The sequence below is a fragment of the Oncorhynchus gorbuscha genome, linkage group LG08, assembly GCF_021184085.1.
Source record: "Oncorhynchus gorbuscha isolate QuinsamMale2020 ecotype Even-year linkage group LG08, OgorEven_v1.0, whole genome shotgun sequence".
In the NCBI taxonomy this organism is placed as follows: Eukaryota; Metazoa; Chordata; class Actinopteri; order Salmoniformes; family Salmonidae; genus Oncorhynchus; species Oncorhynchus gorbuscha.
Genome location: NC_060180.1, coordinates 67341351 through 67355597, shown reverse-complemented (window position 1 = coordinate 67355597; position 14247 = coordinate 67341351). Strand labels below are relative to the sequence as shown.

At 42.7% G+C, this 14247-nt stretch overlaps 2 protein-coding genes across 5 annotated transcripts in view; one reads left to right on the top strand and one right to left on the bottom strand.

The window, feature by feature from the left end:
* LOC124042075 (receptor-interacting serine/threonine-protein kinase 2-like) overlaps nucleotides 1-4678 on the bottom strand; it is a 23765-nt gene extending 19087 nt beyond the window's left edge. Inside the window, exons 1-3 of the mRNA XM_046360398.1 lie at nucleotides 3824-4678; nucleotides 2868-3021; nucleotides 220-375 (exon numbers count right to left, since the gene is read on the bottom strand). Of these exons, the coding sequence (XP_046216354.1) occupies nucleotides 220-375; nucleotides 2868-3021; nucleotides 3824-4020 (507 nt within the window). The 5' untranslated portion in view covers nucleotides 4021-4678. The remainder of the gene's footprint in view (nucleotides 1-219; nucleotides 376-2867; nucleotides 3022-3823) is intronic.
* On the top strand, nucleotides 4160-14247 carry LOC124042076 (sorting nexin-16-like). Of its 4 annotated transcripts, none has more exons than XM_046360401.1 (9): nucleotides 4160-4178; nucleotides 6947-7049; nucleotides 7139-7481; nucleotides 8706-8792; nucleotides 12357-12505; nucleotides 12711-12780; nucleotides 13156-13292; nucleotides 13534-13716; nucleotides 13969-14246. In XM_046360401.1, exons 3-9 carry the CDS (start codon nucleotides 7155-7157, stop codon nucleotides 14066-14068), a joined length of 1053 nt encoding a protein of 350 aa, XP_046216357.1. In that variant the 5' UTR covers nucleotides 4160-4178; nucleotides 6947-7049; nucleotides 7139-7154; the 3' UTR covers nucleotides 14069-14246. The 4 variants fall into 4 exon arrangements, with proteins under 4 accessions (XP_046216357.1, XP_046216356.1, XP_046216358.1 ...); XM_046360400.1 differs by lacking the exon at nucleotides 4160-4178 and adding an exon at nucleotides 5128-5308; XM_046360402.1 differs by lacking the exon at nucleotides 4160-4178 and having other exon boundaries at nucleotides 5650-7049; nucleotides 7142-7481; nucleotides 13969-14247.

The window sequence follows — 14247 nt, the reverse complement described above, 5'->3', positions numbered from 1 at the left end:
TTTAATTGGAACCATGAATACTCCGGTCATATTAAATGGAAGACAAATTGCCTTTGCCTTAACATTTGATTTTGTTTGCCATTTGTCAACATGCTTTATAAAACAACAGGCGTAGACGAACAGTGATTCGGGGGACTATATAATATGAAAACCGCTAAGTAAGACAGAGGTTGACACACACACACACACACACACACACACACACACACACACACACACCTTGACATGAAACTCTCCGTCGAGCAGAATGTTCTGCGTTTTGAGGTCGTGGTGCAGGAGGGGTGGGGTCATGTTGTGTAGGAAGTTAACCCCTAGAGCTATCTCGTACAGGACACGCAGCCTCAATGACCAGGCCAGCAGGGGGTACACTGTCTTCTACAGAGTGTGGGAGGAGAGAAGGGAAAGTACTACCAGTAGCTCGCAGCCCACGTAACAGTAACTCGCCAAACAATTCTGAAAGTACATGACATTTTCAAATGTTCTACCGCAAACGGTCATAAACAAATCTCACAAGTATCAGACACTGCAAGCTCCCAGCTACTATCTAAAAAAAATTGCTTAAATTGCCAAACCTAACACAATATGCCAATTAATTTCCAGCAATATTGCTGGAAATGCTGCAAAGTAGGCTTATCTGGCACAAGTATATCATGAGTAAGTAGTAGTAGTACATTCAGAAAGTATTCAGACCCCTTTTCCACATTTTGTTACGTTACCGCCTTATTCTAAAATAATTAGATGTGTTTTTTCCCTCTCAATCTACACAAAATACCCCATGACAAAGCAAAAACAGGTTTGCAGATATTTTTTCACTTTTATTTTAAAGAATGTTAATGAAATAGCACATTTACATAAGTATTCAGACCCTTTACTCAGTACTTTGTTGAAGCACCTTTGGCAGCGATTACAGCCTCGAGTCTTCTTGGGTATGACGCTACAAGCTTGGCACATCTGTATTTGGGGAGTTTCTCCCATTCTTCTCTGCAGATTTTCTCAAGCTCTGTCAGGTTGGATGGGGAGCGTCGCTGCACAGCTATTTTCAGGTCTCTTCAGAGATGTTTGAGCGGATTCAAGTCCGGGCTCAGGCTGGGCCACTCGAGGACATTCAGAGACTTGTCCCAAAGCCACTCCTGCGGGGTCTTGGCTGTGTGCTTACGGTCGTTGTGCTGTTGGAAAGTGAACCTTAGCCCCGGTCTGAGGTCCTGAGTGCTCTGGAGCAGAATTTTATCAAAGATCTCTGTACTTTGCTCCGTTCATCTTTCCCTCGATCCTGACTAGTCTTCCAGTCTCGGCCACTGAAAAACATCCCTACAGCATGATGCTGCCACCACCATGCTTCTCCCTAGGGATGGTTCCAGGTTTCCTCTAGAAGTGACACTTGGCATTCAGACCAAAGAGTTCAATCTTGGTTTCATCAGACCAGAGAATCTGGTTTCTCATGATCTTAGAGTCCTTTAGCTGACTTTTGGCAAACTTCAAGCAGGCCGTCATGTGCCTTTTACTGACGAGTGGCTTTTGTCTGGCCACTCTACCATATAGGCCTGAAAGGTGGAGTGCTGCAGAGATGATTGTCCTTCTAGAAGGTTATCCCGTCTCCACAGAGGAACTCTGGAGCTCTGTCCCTGACAAAGGCCTTTCTCCGATTGCTCAGTCTGGTAGGGCGGCAAGCTCTAGGAAGAGTGTCTGTGATTCCACACTTCTTCCATTTAAGAATGATGGAAGCCACTGTGTTTTTGGGGACCTTCAATGCTACAGACATGTTTTCTTATCCATCCCCAGATCTGTGCCTCGACAATCCTGTCTCGGAGCTCTAGGGACAATTCCTTCGACCACAGGTGGACTCCAATCAAGTTGTAGAAACATCTCAAGAATGATCAATGGAAACAGGATGCACCGGAGCTCAATTTCAAGTCTCATAGCAAAGGGTCTGAATATTTATGTAAATAAGGTATGCTTTTTTTATGCTTGCTAATTTGTAAAAAATAAAAAATCTAAAAAAAACGTTTTCCCTTTGTCATTATGGGGTATTGTCATAGATGACTTTTACATGTAATTTTTTATATTTTTAAATCAATTTTAGAATAAGGCTGTTACGTAAGAACATTTTGGAAAAGGGTCTGAATAGTTTCCAAATGCACTGTATATAATTTGTTTCTATTATTTGCAAACTTTGGCATGAAATGAGCAGTACAGAACCATTGCTAGACTGACATTAGACATCACATTCCTCACTCGCTAGATGCTCAATGAAAAATAGTCTTCAGATGTGACATAACCATTGACTCAGAACATCCAATTCCATTGTTCTCTATGATCAATTGTAATTTTGAGAGTGAAATAAAATTAACAATCTAAAACCAGGAACATTTTTACTGAGTTGTTTATTAACCATTCTTTTACTTGGTATATCGACAGAAAAATATAGTGCACTACTTTAACTTGTAAACTAAGGACCTGGGGAAGAGTTGCAGGGTAGTGGAGAAGAGAATGTGCCTATTTAAAAACTAGGGAAAAAAGTTGTAGCTCGGGATGTTTCATTGTATTAAAAGAAGCTCTAAATGCTAGAAAATGTAGGAGACCCCTGGACTGGGGGGAATGAGAAGAAATGCCAGTGCTAAGTATTGTGCCGACATTGCAGCGCTCACATTTTTTAGTCATAGCGAGAGTAAAGCAATCTGATACCAAAGCCTGAATGACATTCTTATTCATTCAAAATGATAGTGGTAAACACTATGCCTATACTCTGCTTCGAAACAGTTGTGGGAGAAGGAAATGAAAAGCCCCTAGACTGGTATGGCAAGATTCTTGTGCCTCAGTCCCAACTCCCTTGTTTGAACAGGTACACGGTTCTTACTAACGGTGTGTACCTCATGAAGCAGCTGATCCAGAGAGCCATTGCTCATGTACTCAGTGACGATGCAGAAGAATTCTGGCTCGTTGCATACGCCAAAGATTTGGATGATGTAGTTGAACCTGGCCTTGTGAAGCACCTCCGCCTCCTTCAGTAGGCAATTCCTCTCCCTGTAAACACAGTCATGATGAGAACATTGACATTAGTCATTCAAATGACACAGGAATTGAGATTCATATTGAATCTTTGTGTGTATTGAAAAAAATAAGGTACATTTCTGAGTGATAGAAAACAGTGAAATTAAAGTATTTTCTATTCAAATTGGCACATAGCCATGAGGCTCGTAATATCTACTTCTCCTTTAGCCCAATATTGGACTAGAGAGCCTAACTTTACTTCTTAGTCCAAGGACCTTACGTGTTCTATTTAAAAAGCGAAATCCCTCTACTTTCATTTCATATCAAAATAATTTCACAAATGCAAAATACACACAGTTTTTAAACACAGTTGCAGCCGACAGTATTTTTTCCTGACAACACGTTTGTGGCGCCTGTCTTCCGTTTGCACACAGATGTTCGGAGACGCAGAGAGCTAATTAGCACAGGTCAGTTAGTCACGGGCTCCTGTAAACAAACGCTGTAACATGGATATGTGGCCGTGTGGGAACCTTATAAAAAAGGTGTATCAATTTAAACCTTTTGTATTTTGAAAATCCTTTATCGCTGACATGAAAGATATGGTTCTTATGGTTGCAAAACCGTACCGCAAGCAACGCATGTTAATTATCCATGGCAATGCTCAGATTTAGTGTCGGGGATATTAATGAAACTCCCCCGTACAGAACACGTATTCGTCTAATGACTTGTGTAAATGTACTGGAACTTTGAGTCATGATCATGGCCTATCTAGTCGATACATTAATCAAATCGGACAAGGCAATGATAGATTAGATCTTGATTTGAACAAACATACCTTTCGCCAACAGGCGAATCCAATTTCAGACACTTGATGGCAACTGTGGTCCGCCAATCGCAATGCTGTGCCTTGAACACGGTTCCGAACCCACCTTTACTCAGGTAATGTAAGTCCGTCAGCTTTTGATAGGGGATCACCGGTAGAGTGCTCGTGAGACTACAAAGGTTCACACAGCCCGTGTGCTGCTGCTCCATAATTATTGTGAACCTACAATAAGGAGCTCTTGAAAAAAGCTTGTCCTCCTCTGCCTAAAAGAGAAAGCGGAATTGAGAGTTCCTGTTCCCGATGCAACGAAAAGACCCTGGTGGCTTGACAGAGCCGAGTACAGATTCATAAATGTTCCATTAAAAAGGTAGCTACGTGATGACGTTTGACTTGCAGGTTTGATATAATGTGCTCGCGCTGCCGGTGTTAATGATTGCAACTGGACGTCGGAAGAAAAAAAAACAGTGACTTGAATTGTTGCTAACTAAAAAATGTTACTGTCCTTTTCTGTCAATGTATCCAACTCTCTAGCGAGTAACGTTAGGGACTAAAAACCACTCCACGCCAAAACAACCGGTGACTGATTTATACTTGTAAGCTAAAGACACGGCATTGGGGCATATTCTTGACCCTGTAGAAGTCCGTCATTAGTTAGCTAGTAGCGTGCTACAAAATAACTGACTGATTAAAATAAGGACAGCAATGTTTACATTTTACGTTTAGGTAGCTACGAAAGCGGTGGTTTCTGTGTCCGTTGTAATTTTGTGAAGGGATAGGATGACAAGACCCTTCCGGGTTTCTTCTGAGTTACATTCAGGATCCGAACGTTATGGCGGTGTGATTGGGCTCGTTCGAGCGGACCAATTTTGTCAAGTCTCATTTCAAAGTGCGATATATTATGGGGATAAAAACGGTCCGATTTGCTCCTTTACATCGACTTCATGAACTTCACAAAAACCATGTGATCAAAGGTCATGAAGTTTCGACTGCAATGTTCAGTTGTTGTTTGTTTGACCGAAGATGTGACCCGCATTCATGTGGATATGTGATATGAGGCTCTCTCGCTAAACAATTAAAAGTACAATGTACACACATTTACAGTTTGTGAGTGTGTAATGTGGAGGTTTGAGATATGTTTATTTCGAAATGACAAAGAAACACTTTATAAAACAATGGCAACACTGCCATGTTGCACTGAGCCATCATTGTCCGAATTAATCAATCAAATGTATTTATAAAGCCCTTATATCAGGCTATGTCATAAAGTGCTGTACAGAAACCCAGCCTAAAACCACAAACAGCAAGTAATGCAGGGGCAGAGGTGCTTTCCCCAGCTTTCCTTCTGCACTCGGTTGCTTCAGCCTTACCACTAAAACAAGCTCATTGACTCTTCAAAAAGGACTGCAACATTCTGGCATCATCTGAAGTACTTTGCTGTAATTGGTTTGACGTGTCAAGTAGCAAATATATACCATCTAAACGCGGCAAAAAATGAAGGTAAAACACGAAAAAGACAAGTTGAAATATATAGGTTTTGCTGCCCATATGTTTACTTTACGGTATCTTTGAACGCCTTTGCTGGGAAATTGGCATGGAGGGATTTAGACACGCCCACATGCGACAATCGTTTTTTTGTGACCACAGAGAGACAATAAATATATGTAATATATTGTGGACAGTAAATATATATATATATATTTAAAAAATACAATCAATTGTGTGTGTATGAAAGTGTGTAGATATATGCGAATGCACTCCTTTAGCGCCCCCACCCCTCTCCCCTTGCACAGTTGTGAGTTAATGAAGTTTTTTATCTTTTATTTTTTATTTATCTTTTATTTTTTAAAGTAAACACCACAAACTCATGTCGGGAAAAGAAAAGGCGAAACTAATCTACGCCCGTTCTGATAAAAACCTTTGGGCATCTAGCCTCGGGGGATGCCTTGCTTGACCACACCCTCTTCCTTGCTCCTGGCCTGCCCTGCCTCTTCCACCAATCCAATTGTTTCTTATGGACAGAAAAGAGCAGAAGCTCTGAGCTGTCCGATCAGGTCCATTGTCTTGTCTACTGGATAGTAAAGAAAAGGGAAGGGTCAGTTCTGCAACTGAAATGCGTCTTCCGCATTTAACCCAAACACATCCATGTCTGGTTTGTCATTGATAGTTTATACCCCCAAAAAACTAGTATACAAATACATTTTGGTGATGCATTTGTAAGAGTTGATGTTTTCGCTTTTTGAGAGAGGACACTGGAGCAAGATAGAAAACTCAAGCAAGCGGATTGTAGATTTTCCAATCTATTAGGGAATTTCCCAGATATTTGTGTATCATGACGTGATTGTTTTCAAATAACTTTGAAGGACATGGGTCTCTACAAGGGAATTTTGCTCCAATGTTGTTTGTGACCGATTGTGAAAGAGAAGTGCGCGTTTAAGTCTAGCTGACGTGAGAGGGAACAAAATAAAATTGGTACACATCCACAGTTTCCAAACTAATGCCGCGTTCTTGTGCTAGTCGGAACTAGGAAACTCGGAATTGCCACACTTGCTGTTTCGTTGAACGCGGCACGTGTATAGCTACAAACAGTTGGCATGTCGGAAATGTGCGAGTTTCCTAGTTTTATATGAACGCGGCATCATACTGTAGAGGCGTGAATTGTCAGAGCTGTCCCACTGGATACTGAATGTAATTCAACGTCTATTCCACGTTGGTTGTTGTGGAAACAACGTCAATTCAAATCGTATGCCCAGTGGGGTGGGTCTTTGCATAAACTAGCTAAATGGAGAGAAAAAAATAAAAGTTAGCCAAAGTGTAATGATTTTGATCTAATAATTATTTTGTGACCACTCAAAGTAGGCTACAATAAAAGCATCGAGTGATAAATAAACCTATTTGAGTCGGATATTCACACTTTGAACTTTCTAATATGCTCGGCAGGAATGATCATGTTTACGTTAGCGTATCCGTCTGCCCATGCCCGGAAGGGGTCATTTTTCCGTCTTGTTTCGCTAGGATAATGCGGGAAGTGAGTGATTGACAATGCAGATGTTCTGTCCATGAACTTCATCTGGTATGCATACGTCGGTGATTCCAGAGAATCTGACTGGAATGTCTTAGTTTCTTTATCATCTACAGCTGTCAGGCATGCGGACTATCTTCTCCGGTCTGTCCAGTATCCACATATCCTTCTCCAAATCAGAGCAATTCGTTTCTTAAAGCCAGGGATAGGCTTCAGTATGTGAGTATCCAAATATCTCTCTCTCTCGAACAGATAATGGATCACAATGTAACAACTCAAGCTCATGTTTCTCTGCTTCATTATTCAAGAAGGTAAAGAGGTAAGATGGCCACCCCCTTTGTCCCAGTGCCTGTCCCCATGGAACGGACCCCGACCTGGCCCAAGAGGACCCCCCCCCTGGGAATTATCTCTAGCTCTGGCTGTTCACCTCCTGGAAAGTCCCCCTGGGTGAAGGCCACTGGGTCCTGGGGGGCCACGGTAGCCTGTCCGAGCCTCCCCCAGGCGTGTTCCAGCCCCGAGGGGTACAGGACATCCAGAAGAGGGGAGCAGGGGTCGGTCCAGGAGGATGGTACTCCAGGGGACAGTTGGGAGAGGCCCCTCACCCCTACCCTGCTGGGCTATGAGGTCATGGAGGAGAGGGCAAAGTTCACAGTAAGGAGTCACCCATATGATTAATTGATTGTAATTCTATGATCACACCTTATTTGATTAAACAAATGAGTTGAAGCAGGTGGTACTTAGCTGGGACAAAAAATCCTGCACACATGATGTCAGGGAACTTGGTTTAAAAGTTCCATCCATGTTTCAAGTTTCCATCAGTTATTAAATGGTAGTTACTGTCGTATGCAGCATTTTGTTTTAAAGAGTTATAGGATGCACATTTAATAATCAACATCCCATCTGGTTGAATTCCATACGATTTTGTGACTGCTTCTATCATGTGTGCTCTCATTCATGGAAAAGGCTGAACTAATAGTGTGTGTGTGTGTGTGTGTGTGTGTGTGTGTGTGTGTGTGTGTGTGTGTGTGTGTGTGTGTGTGTGTGTGTGTGTGTGTGTGTGTGTGTGTGTGTGTGTGTGTGTGTGTGTGTGTGTGTGTGTGTGTGTTGTTAAATGACCAGAGATAGACAACCAGTCACAAGGAAGTGACTCTGTGGAGTGTGATTCAGTTAGGTAGGGTAGCTGTATTTTATTCTTACAATCTCCTTTTAGAAAGATTGATGCTGCTTTGTAATTTCTATCTTCCTTTTCAGATATATATATATATATTTATTTGAAATGGCATCAGATACTGTGTTTTTGTGTGTAGTTGGCTTGGTTTTATAACACACTCACTAAAGTAGTATCTAAAGAGTAGTGGTGCTGAGAGATACAATAAATGTCTGATAAGAGTATACCTTTAACAGAACTAAACAAACATTGTGTTATGGCTGCGGTTACTTACATCCATGTCTTTGTGTGTATACAGCAGAGTTGCCCAACTGGCAGCCCACGGGCCAAAGTGGTTTTCCACGTTTTCTATTCAATGTTTTTTGTTTGTCCTTCTGTACATTTTTTATTGTTGGACATAAAAGACTGTAAAAACACCAGGAAATCATCTCTAAGTAATTTCAGATATCTGTTCCCAAGTATTCCCACACATAATAGGGAGACACGCCATCATATACAAATGTAAGCAAGGTTTCAAATGATGATGTTTTAGTCAAACATTACATCTGTTTGGGCTTCTTGCGCTCAATTTTCAGTCTCCAAACGATTTGTAAATATGTTCCGGCCCCCCGACCATCCGCTCAAGGAAAAATAGTTCCGTCGCTATTGATGATCCCTGGCATAAAGTATATGATACAAAAATAACATGGTCTAATTTTCCACTGCAGGTGTATAAAATCTTGGTGAGAAGGAATGAGGAAGAGAACTGGGTGATCTTCAGAAGGTACACAGACTTCGCCAGACTCAACGATAAGGTGAGCTTCTGCAGCAGACACCAGGGCTCAATTCTGAATAGTCCCTTCCACTGGATGAACTGGCCATTCTATTTCTATCAAGTCCAATTGTATTTGTCACATGCGCCAAATACAACCGTTGTAGACCTTACAGTGAAATGCTTACTTACAACCCTTAACCAACAATGCAGTTTTAAGGGAAAAAAAGTACGAGATAAGAAATAATTAAAGAGCAGCAGTAAATAACAATGGAGGGGCTATATACAGGGGGTACCGGTACAGAGTCAATGTGCGGGGACATCAGTGTCGAGGTATTTGAGGTAATATGTACATGTAGGTAGAGTTATTAAAGTGACTATGCATTGATAAGATAATAACATAGAGTAGCAGCAGCATAGAGAGGGGGCAATGCAAATCGTCTGGGTAGCCATTTGATTAGCTGTTCAGGATTCTTATGACTTGGGGCTAGAAGCTGTTAAGAAGTCTTTTGGACCTAGACTTGGTGCTCCGGTACCGCTTTCCGTGTGGTAGCAAAGAGAACAGTCTATGACTAGGGTGGCTGAAGTCTTTGACTATTTTTTTAGGGTCTTCCTCTGACACCACCTGGGATAGAGTTCCTAGATGGCAGGAAGCTTAGCCCCGTGATGCACTGGGCTGTACGCACTACTCCCTGTAGTGCCTTCCGGTCAGAGGCCAAGCAGTTGCCATACCAGGCAGTGATGCAAACCGTCAGGATGCTCTCGATGGTGCAGCTGTAAAAACTTTTGAGGATCTGAGGACCCTTGCCAAATATTTTTAGTCTCCTAAGGGGGAATAGGTTTTGTCGAGCCCTCTTAACGACTGTCTTGGTGTGCTTGGACCATGACAGTTTGTTGGTGATGTGGCGCCAAGGAACTTGAAGCTCTCAACCTGCTCCACTGCAGCCTTGTTGATGAGAATGGGTGCGTGCTCGGTTCTCCTTTTCCTGTTGTCCACAATCATCTCCTTTTTCTTGATCACGTTGAGGGAGAGGTTGTTGTACTGGCACCACACGGTCTGGTCACTGACCTCCGGCTGTTTCATCGTTGTCGGTGATCAGGCCTACCACTGTTGTGTCACCGGCAAACTTAATGATGGTGTTGGAGTCGTGCCTGGCCGTGCAGTCATGCGTGAACAGGGAGTACAGGAGGGGACTGAGCACGCACCCCTGAGGGGACCCTGTAATGGGATCAGCATGGCGGATGTGTTGTTACCTACCCTTACCATCTAGGGACGGCCTGTCAGGAAGTCCAGGATTCAATCGTGAATTTGAGATTGGGGTCAATGTCATTGAGTAGTGCCATAAAATCTGACAGCTCAGTTCAGTTCCTTCCCATATGCAAAAAATGTAGTCAATATATCGATACCACTTCAGGACTTTATTCAAAAATGGATTTTCATTTTCATCATTAACAAAACGTTCTTCAAAAAGACCCACATAAAGGTTTGCATAACTCGGAGCGAATGTGGAGCCCATCGATGTTCCATTCGTTTGGAGGTAGTATTCATCATTAAACCTAAAATAGTTATACTTCAAAACATATTCTGCCAGCTCTAGAATGAAGTTTGTTGGATATTCACTAGTATCTCTGTCTCCCAAATAGTGTGCTAGTGCTGACAGCCCCCCCACATGGGGAATGCTGGTGTATAGACTCTCGACATCTAATGTGACCAGAATTCTGGTAAATTACTATTGCAGCTGGAAACGGCAGATTTTTTTTCAATGGAAGATGTCATCATCTGTGATCTGTTGGGGCTGTATGCAAATTGGACTGGGTCTTGGGTTTCTGTGATAGTGGTGTTGATGTGAGCCATGACCAGCCTTTCAAAGCATTTTATGGCTACAGACGTGAGTGCTACTGGTCGGTAGTCATTTAGGCAGGTTAACTTAGTGTTCTTTGGCACAGGGACTATGGTGGTCTGCTTGAAACATGTTGGTATTACAGACTCGGACAGGAAGAGGTTGAAAATGTCAGTGAAGACACTTGCCAGTTGGTCAGCGCATACAAATCAAATCAAATTTTATTTGTCACATACACATGGTTAGCAGATGTTAATGCGAGTGTAGCGAAACGCTTGTGCTTCTAGTTCCGACGATGCAGTGATAACCAACAAGTAATCTAACTAACAATTCCAAAACTACTGTCTTATACACAGTGTAAGGGGATAAAGAATATGTACATAAGGATATATGAATGAGTGATGGTACAGGGCAGCATACAGTAGATGGTATCGAGTACAGTATATACATATGAGATGAGTATGTAGACAAAGTAAACAAAGTGGCATAGTTAAAGTGGCTAGTGATACATGTATTACATAAGGATGCAGTCGATGATATAGAGTACAGTATATACATATGTATGCATATGAGATGAATAATGTAGGGTAAGTAACATTATATAAGGTAGCATTGTTTAAAGTAGCTAGTGATATATTTACATCATTTCCCATCAATTCCCATTATTAAAGTGGCTGGAGTTAGGTCAGTGTCAATGACAGTGTGTTGGCAGCAGCCACTCAATGTTAGTGGTGGCTGTTTAACAGTCTGATGGTCTTGAGATAGAAGCTGTTTTTCAGTCTCTCGGTCCCAGCTTTGATGCACCTGTACTGACCTCGCCTTCTGGATGATAGCGGGGTGAACAGGCAGTGGCTCGGGTGGTTGATGTCCTTGATGATCTTTATGGCCTTCCTGTAAAGATCATCAAGGACATCAACCACCCGAGCCACGTCCTGGTAATCCGTCTGAATGTTGACCTGTTTAAAGGTCTTACTCGCAGCGGAGAGCGTAATCATACAGTTGTCCGGGAACAGCTGGTGCTCTCATGCATGTTTCAGTGTTACTTGCCTTGAAGCAAGCACAGAAGTATTTTAGCTTGTCTGGTAGGCTTGTGTCACTGGCCCGTTCTCGGCTGTGCTTCCCTTTGTAGTCTGTAATAGTTTGCAAGCCCTGCCACATCCGATCTTAGTCCTGTATTGATGCTTTTCCTGTTTGATGGTTCGTCTCAGGGCATAGCGGGATTTCTTATAAGCTTCCGGGTTAGAGTCCTGCTCCTTGAAAGTGGCAGCTCTACCTTTTAGCTCAGTGCAAATGTTGCCTGTAATCCATGTCTTCTGGTTGGGGTATGTTCGTACAGTCACTGTGGGGACGACTTCGTCGATGCACTAATTGATGAAGCCAATGACTGATGTGGTGTCCTCCTCAATGCCATCAGAAGAATCCCGGAGCATATTCCAGTCTGTGCTCGGAAAACAGTCCAGTAGTTTAGCATCTGCTTCATCTGACCACTTTTTTTAGACCGAGTCACTGCTGCTTCCTGATTTAATGCTTGTAAGCAGGAATCAGGAGGATAGAATTATGGTCAAATTTGCCAAATGGATGGAGATGGCGTGCTTTGTATTTGTCTCTGTGTGAGGCTCCCTGTGACTCATTTAATTGTGCCAAATCAAGGGCCAAATTGGTGAGATCATACGAGGAGATCAATAAAATCAACTTGACACCCTCCAACTTGAGGGAGCAATTTATGTGAATAAAATATTGAACTGCTCTCTGTGTTTTTCTCTCAGCTAAAGGAGTTATTTCCCAGGTTCAGACTAGCCCTTCCACCCAAGCGCTGGTTCAAGGATAACTACGACATGGAGTTTCTGGAGGAGAGACAGTTAGGCCTACAAGCCTTCCTACAGAACCTCATAGCACACAGAGATCTCACCAACAGGTGGACTTCAGCATTTCCCCTTCACCTTTATTTTATCTAGGGTTGTCTCACATGTCGTTTTCAAGAGAAATCAAGAGTGTGTCTTTTGCGTGTGTGTGTGTGTGTTTGATACTACTCTTGAGTGTATCTGCAGTGAGTGCGCATATCGTAATTATATTGGAGGATGTCCATGTCGTCTTTCTGACCTTTGACCTTTCCCCCACAGTGAAGCGGTCAGACAGTTCCTTTGTCTGGATGACCCGCCAGGCCCCTTTGACAGCCTGGAGGAGAGCAGGGTGAGCTATCTCTACAGTACTTTTTATTATCATTAACCTTTTAAAAATCCAGGTTAGTCTCATTGAGAACACATGTATTTTGCTAGAGAGATCTTACCAAGATAGTAGACCTACCAAATACTTAGCTGGCTCCATGCTATGGTCTCAGAATGTCAATTGTGTGGCAAGCAGCATACTTCAACCAACTGAGCCAAATAGAACTAGGGTTGTGTTCAGTAGGGCATATGACAGGAAATGTTATTAACATTAAACAAAAATGAGCTTTTCTTATTGGACAAGTCTAGGTAGTTCCTCTCTGTTTTATTCAGTTTTCTTCCATTTGGTGCCTCATGAACATAATCCAGGTTCGGTTTATTGTGGCAATCTTGCTGACAGGCTTTCTGTGAGACGCTGGAGGAGACCAACCACCGCCTACAGAGGGACCTGTCGGAGAAACAGAGAGAGATTGACTCTTTGAAAACAGCCCTGGATGAGAGACAGACCCACATTGGGATCCTGGAGAAGAGAGTGAAGTGAGGATTTGTTCTTTCTCAGTGTCTGAAGACCTAGAAATCAGGCGATTGTGTGTTTGTGTGTCTGAAAAGGGTCCTGAGTTCTCGTGGAAATTGCAAGATGTACTCCCCATCTCCCACATGATCTTACCACACGATCCATTTGTGTGTGTGTGTGTGTCCTGTCTGTGGGCTTTTAGATGTATGTATTGTGTATGTGTTTGTACAGTATGTGTGTTAACATGGTGTCCCTCTGTCTCAGTGGTAAGTCCCCCAGCCCAGAGGGCCTTACTCCGGAGAGCAGCAGACTATCAGCCCTAGGCAGTGAGAACAGCTCTGACACAGACACTGCCGCAGACAGACACGGAGAGGCGGACATAGACACAGACAGGGGATCATCCACTGCATTGGAGGCTGACCAGGAGACATGTCCTGAAAGAAGAAGGTACCTCGTTGACATCTCATGTCTTTAGACACACAACCAGCTACTTGTGCCGACCTGAGCTAGATGTTATACAGGTTATCTGACCTGTAAATAATCTTAAACTCCAATTAACAGACCCATATGATGTACAGATCACTGTTTACCTCCTCTCATGGAGACATAATAGGATATTTCATCTATGTCTCTGTGCTTCGTGATGTAACAGATGTTTAATTTGACCTCTGACCTTTTACCTACTCTCTGTCAATCCAGCTCAGAAATCCAAGGGCCACTCAAGGGTCATGGGGCGTACTGGTCATCTGCGGCCATTGATTGTTCACCAGACGCTTTTATAAATTCAACAACTCCATAGAATGACGTGGAATTCTGCATTTGATTCTGACCTGAGACCTGGAAAAGTATATGATTCCGAGATGGACTGATGATGAGCTACGAGTGTATAGATTTCATGTACAGATTCTTGCTTGTAGTGACTGCGTTAATGGGTGATTGACGTTTTCATATAAGGTGTGTGAGTGTGTGTGTGTGGGG

Bases quoted from the DNA above. Each gene is read 5' to 3' on its own strand.
- LOC124042076 (XM_046360402.1), top strand. From the start codon at position 7,155: ATGGCCACCCCCTTTGTCCCAGTGCCTGTCCCCATGGAACGGACCCCG. The intron at 8,793-12,356 runs GTGAGCTTCTGC...TTTTTCTCTCAG, and splicing joins TCGCCAGACTCAACGATAAG to CTAAAGGAGTTATTTCCCAG. The intron at 12,781-13,155 runs GTGAGCTATCTC...TCTTGCTGACAG, and splicing joins ACAGCCTGGAGGAGAGCAGG to GCTTTCTGTGAGACGCTGGA.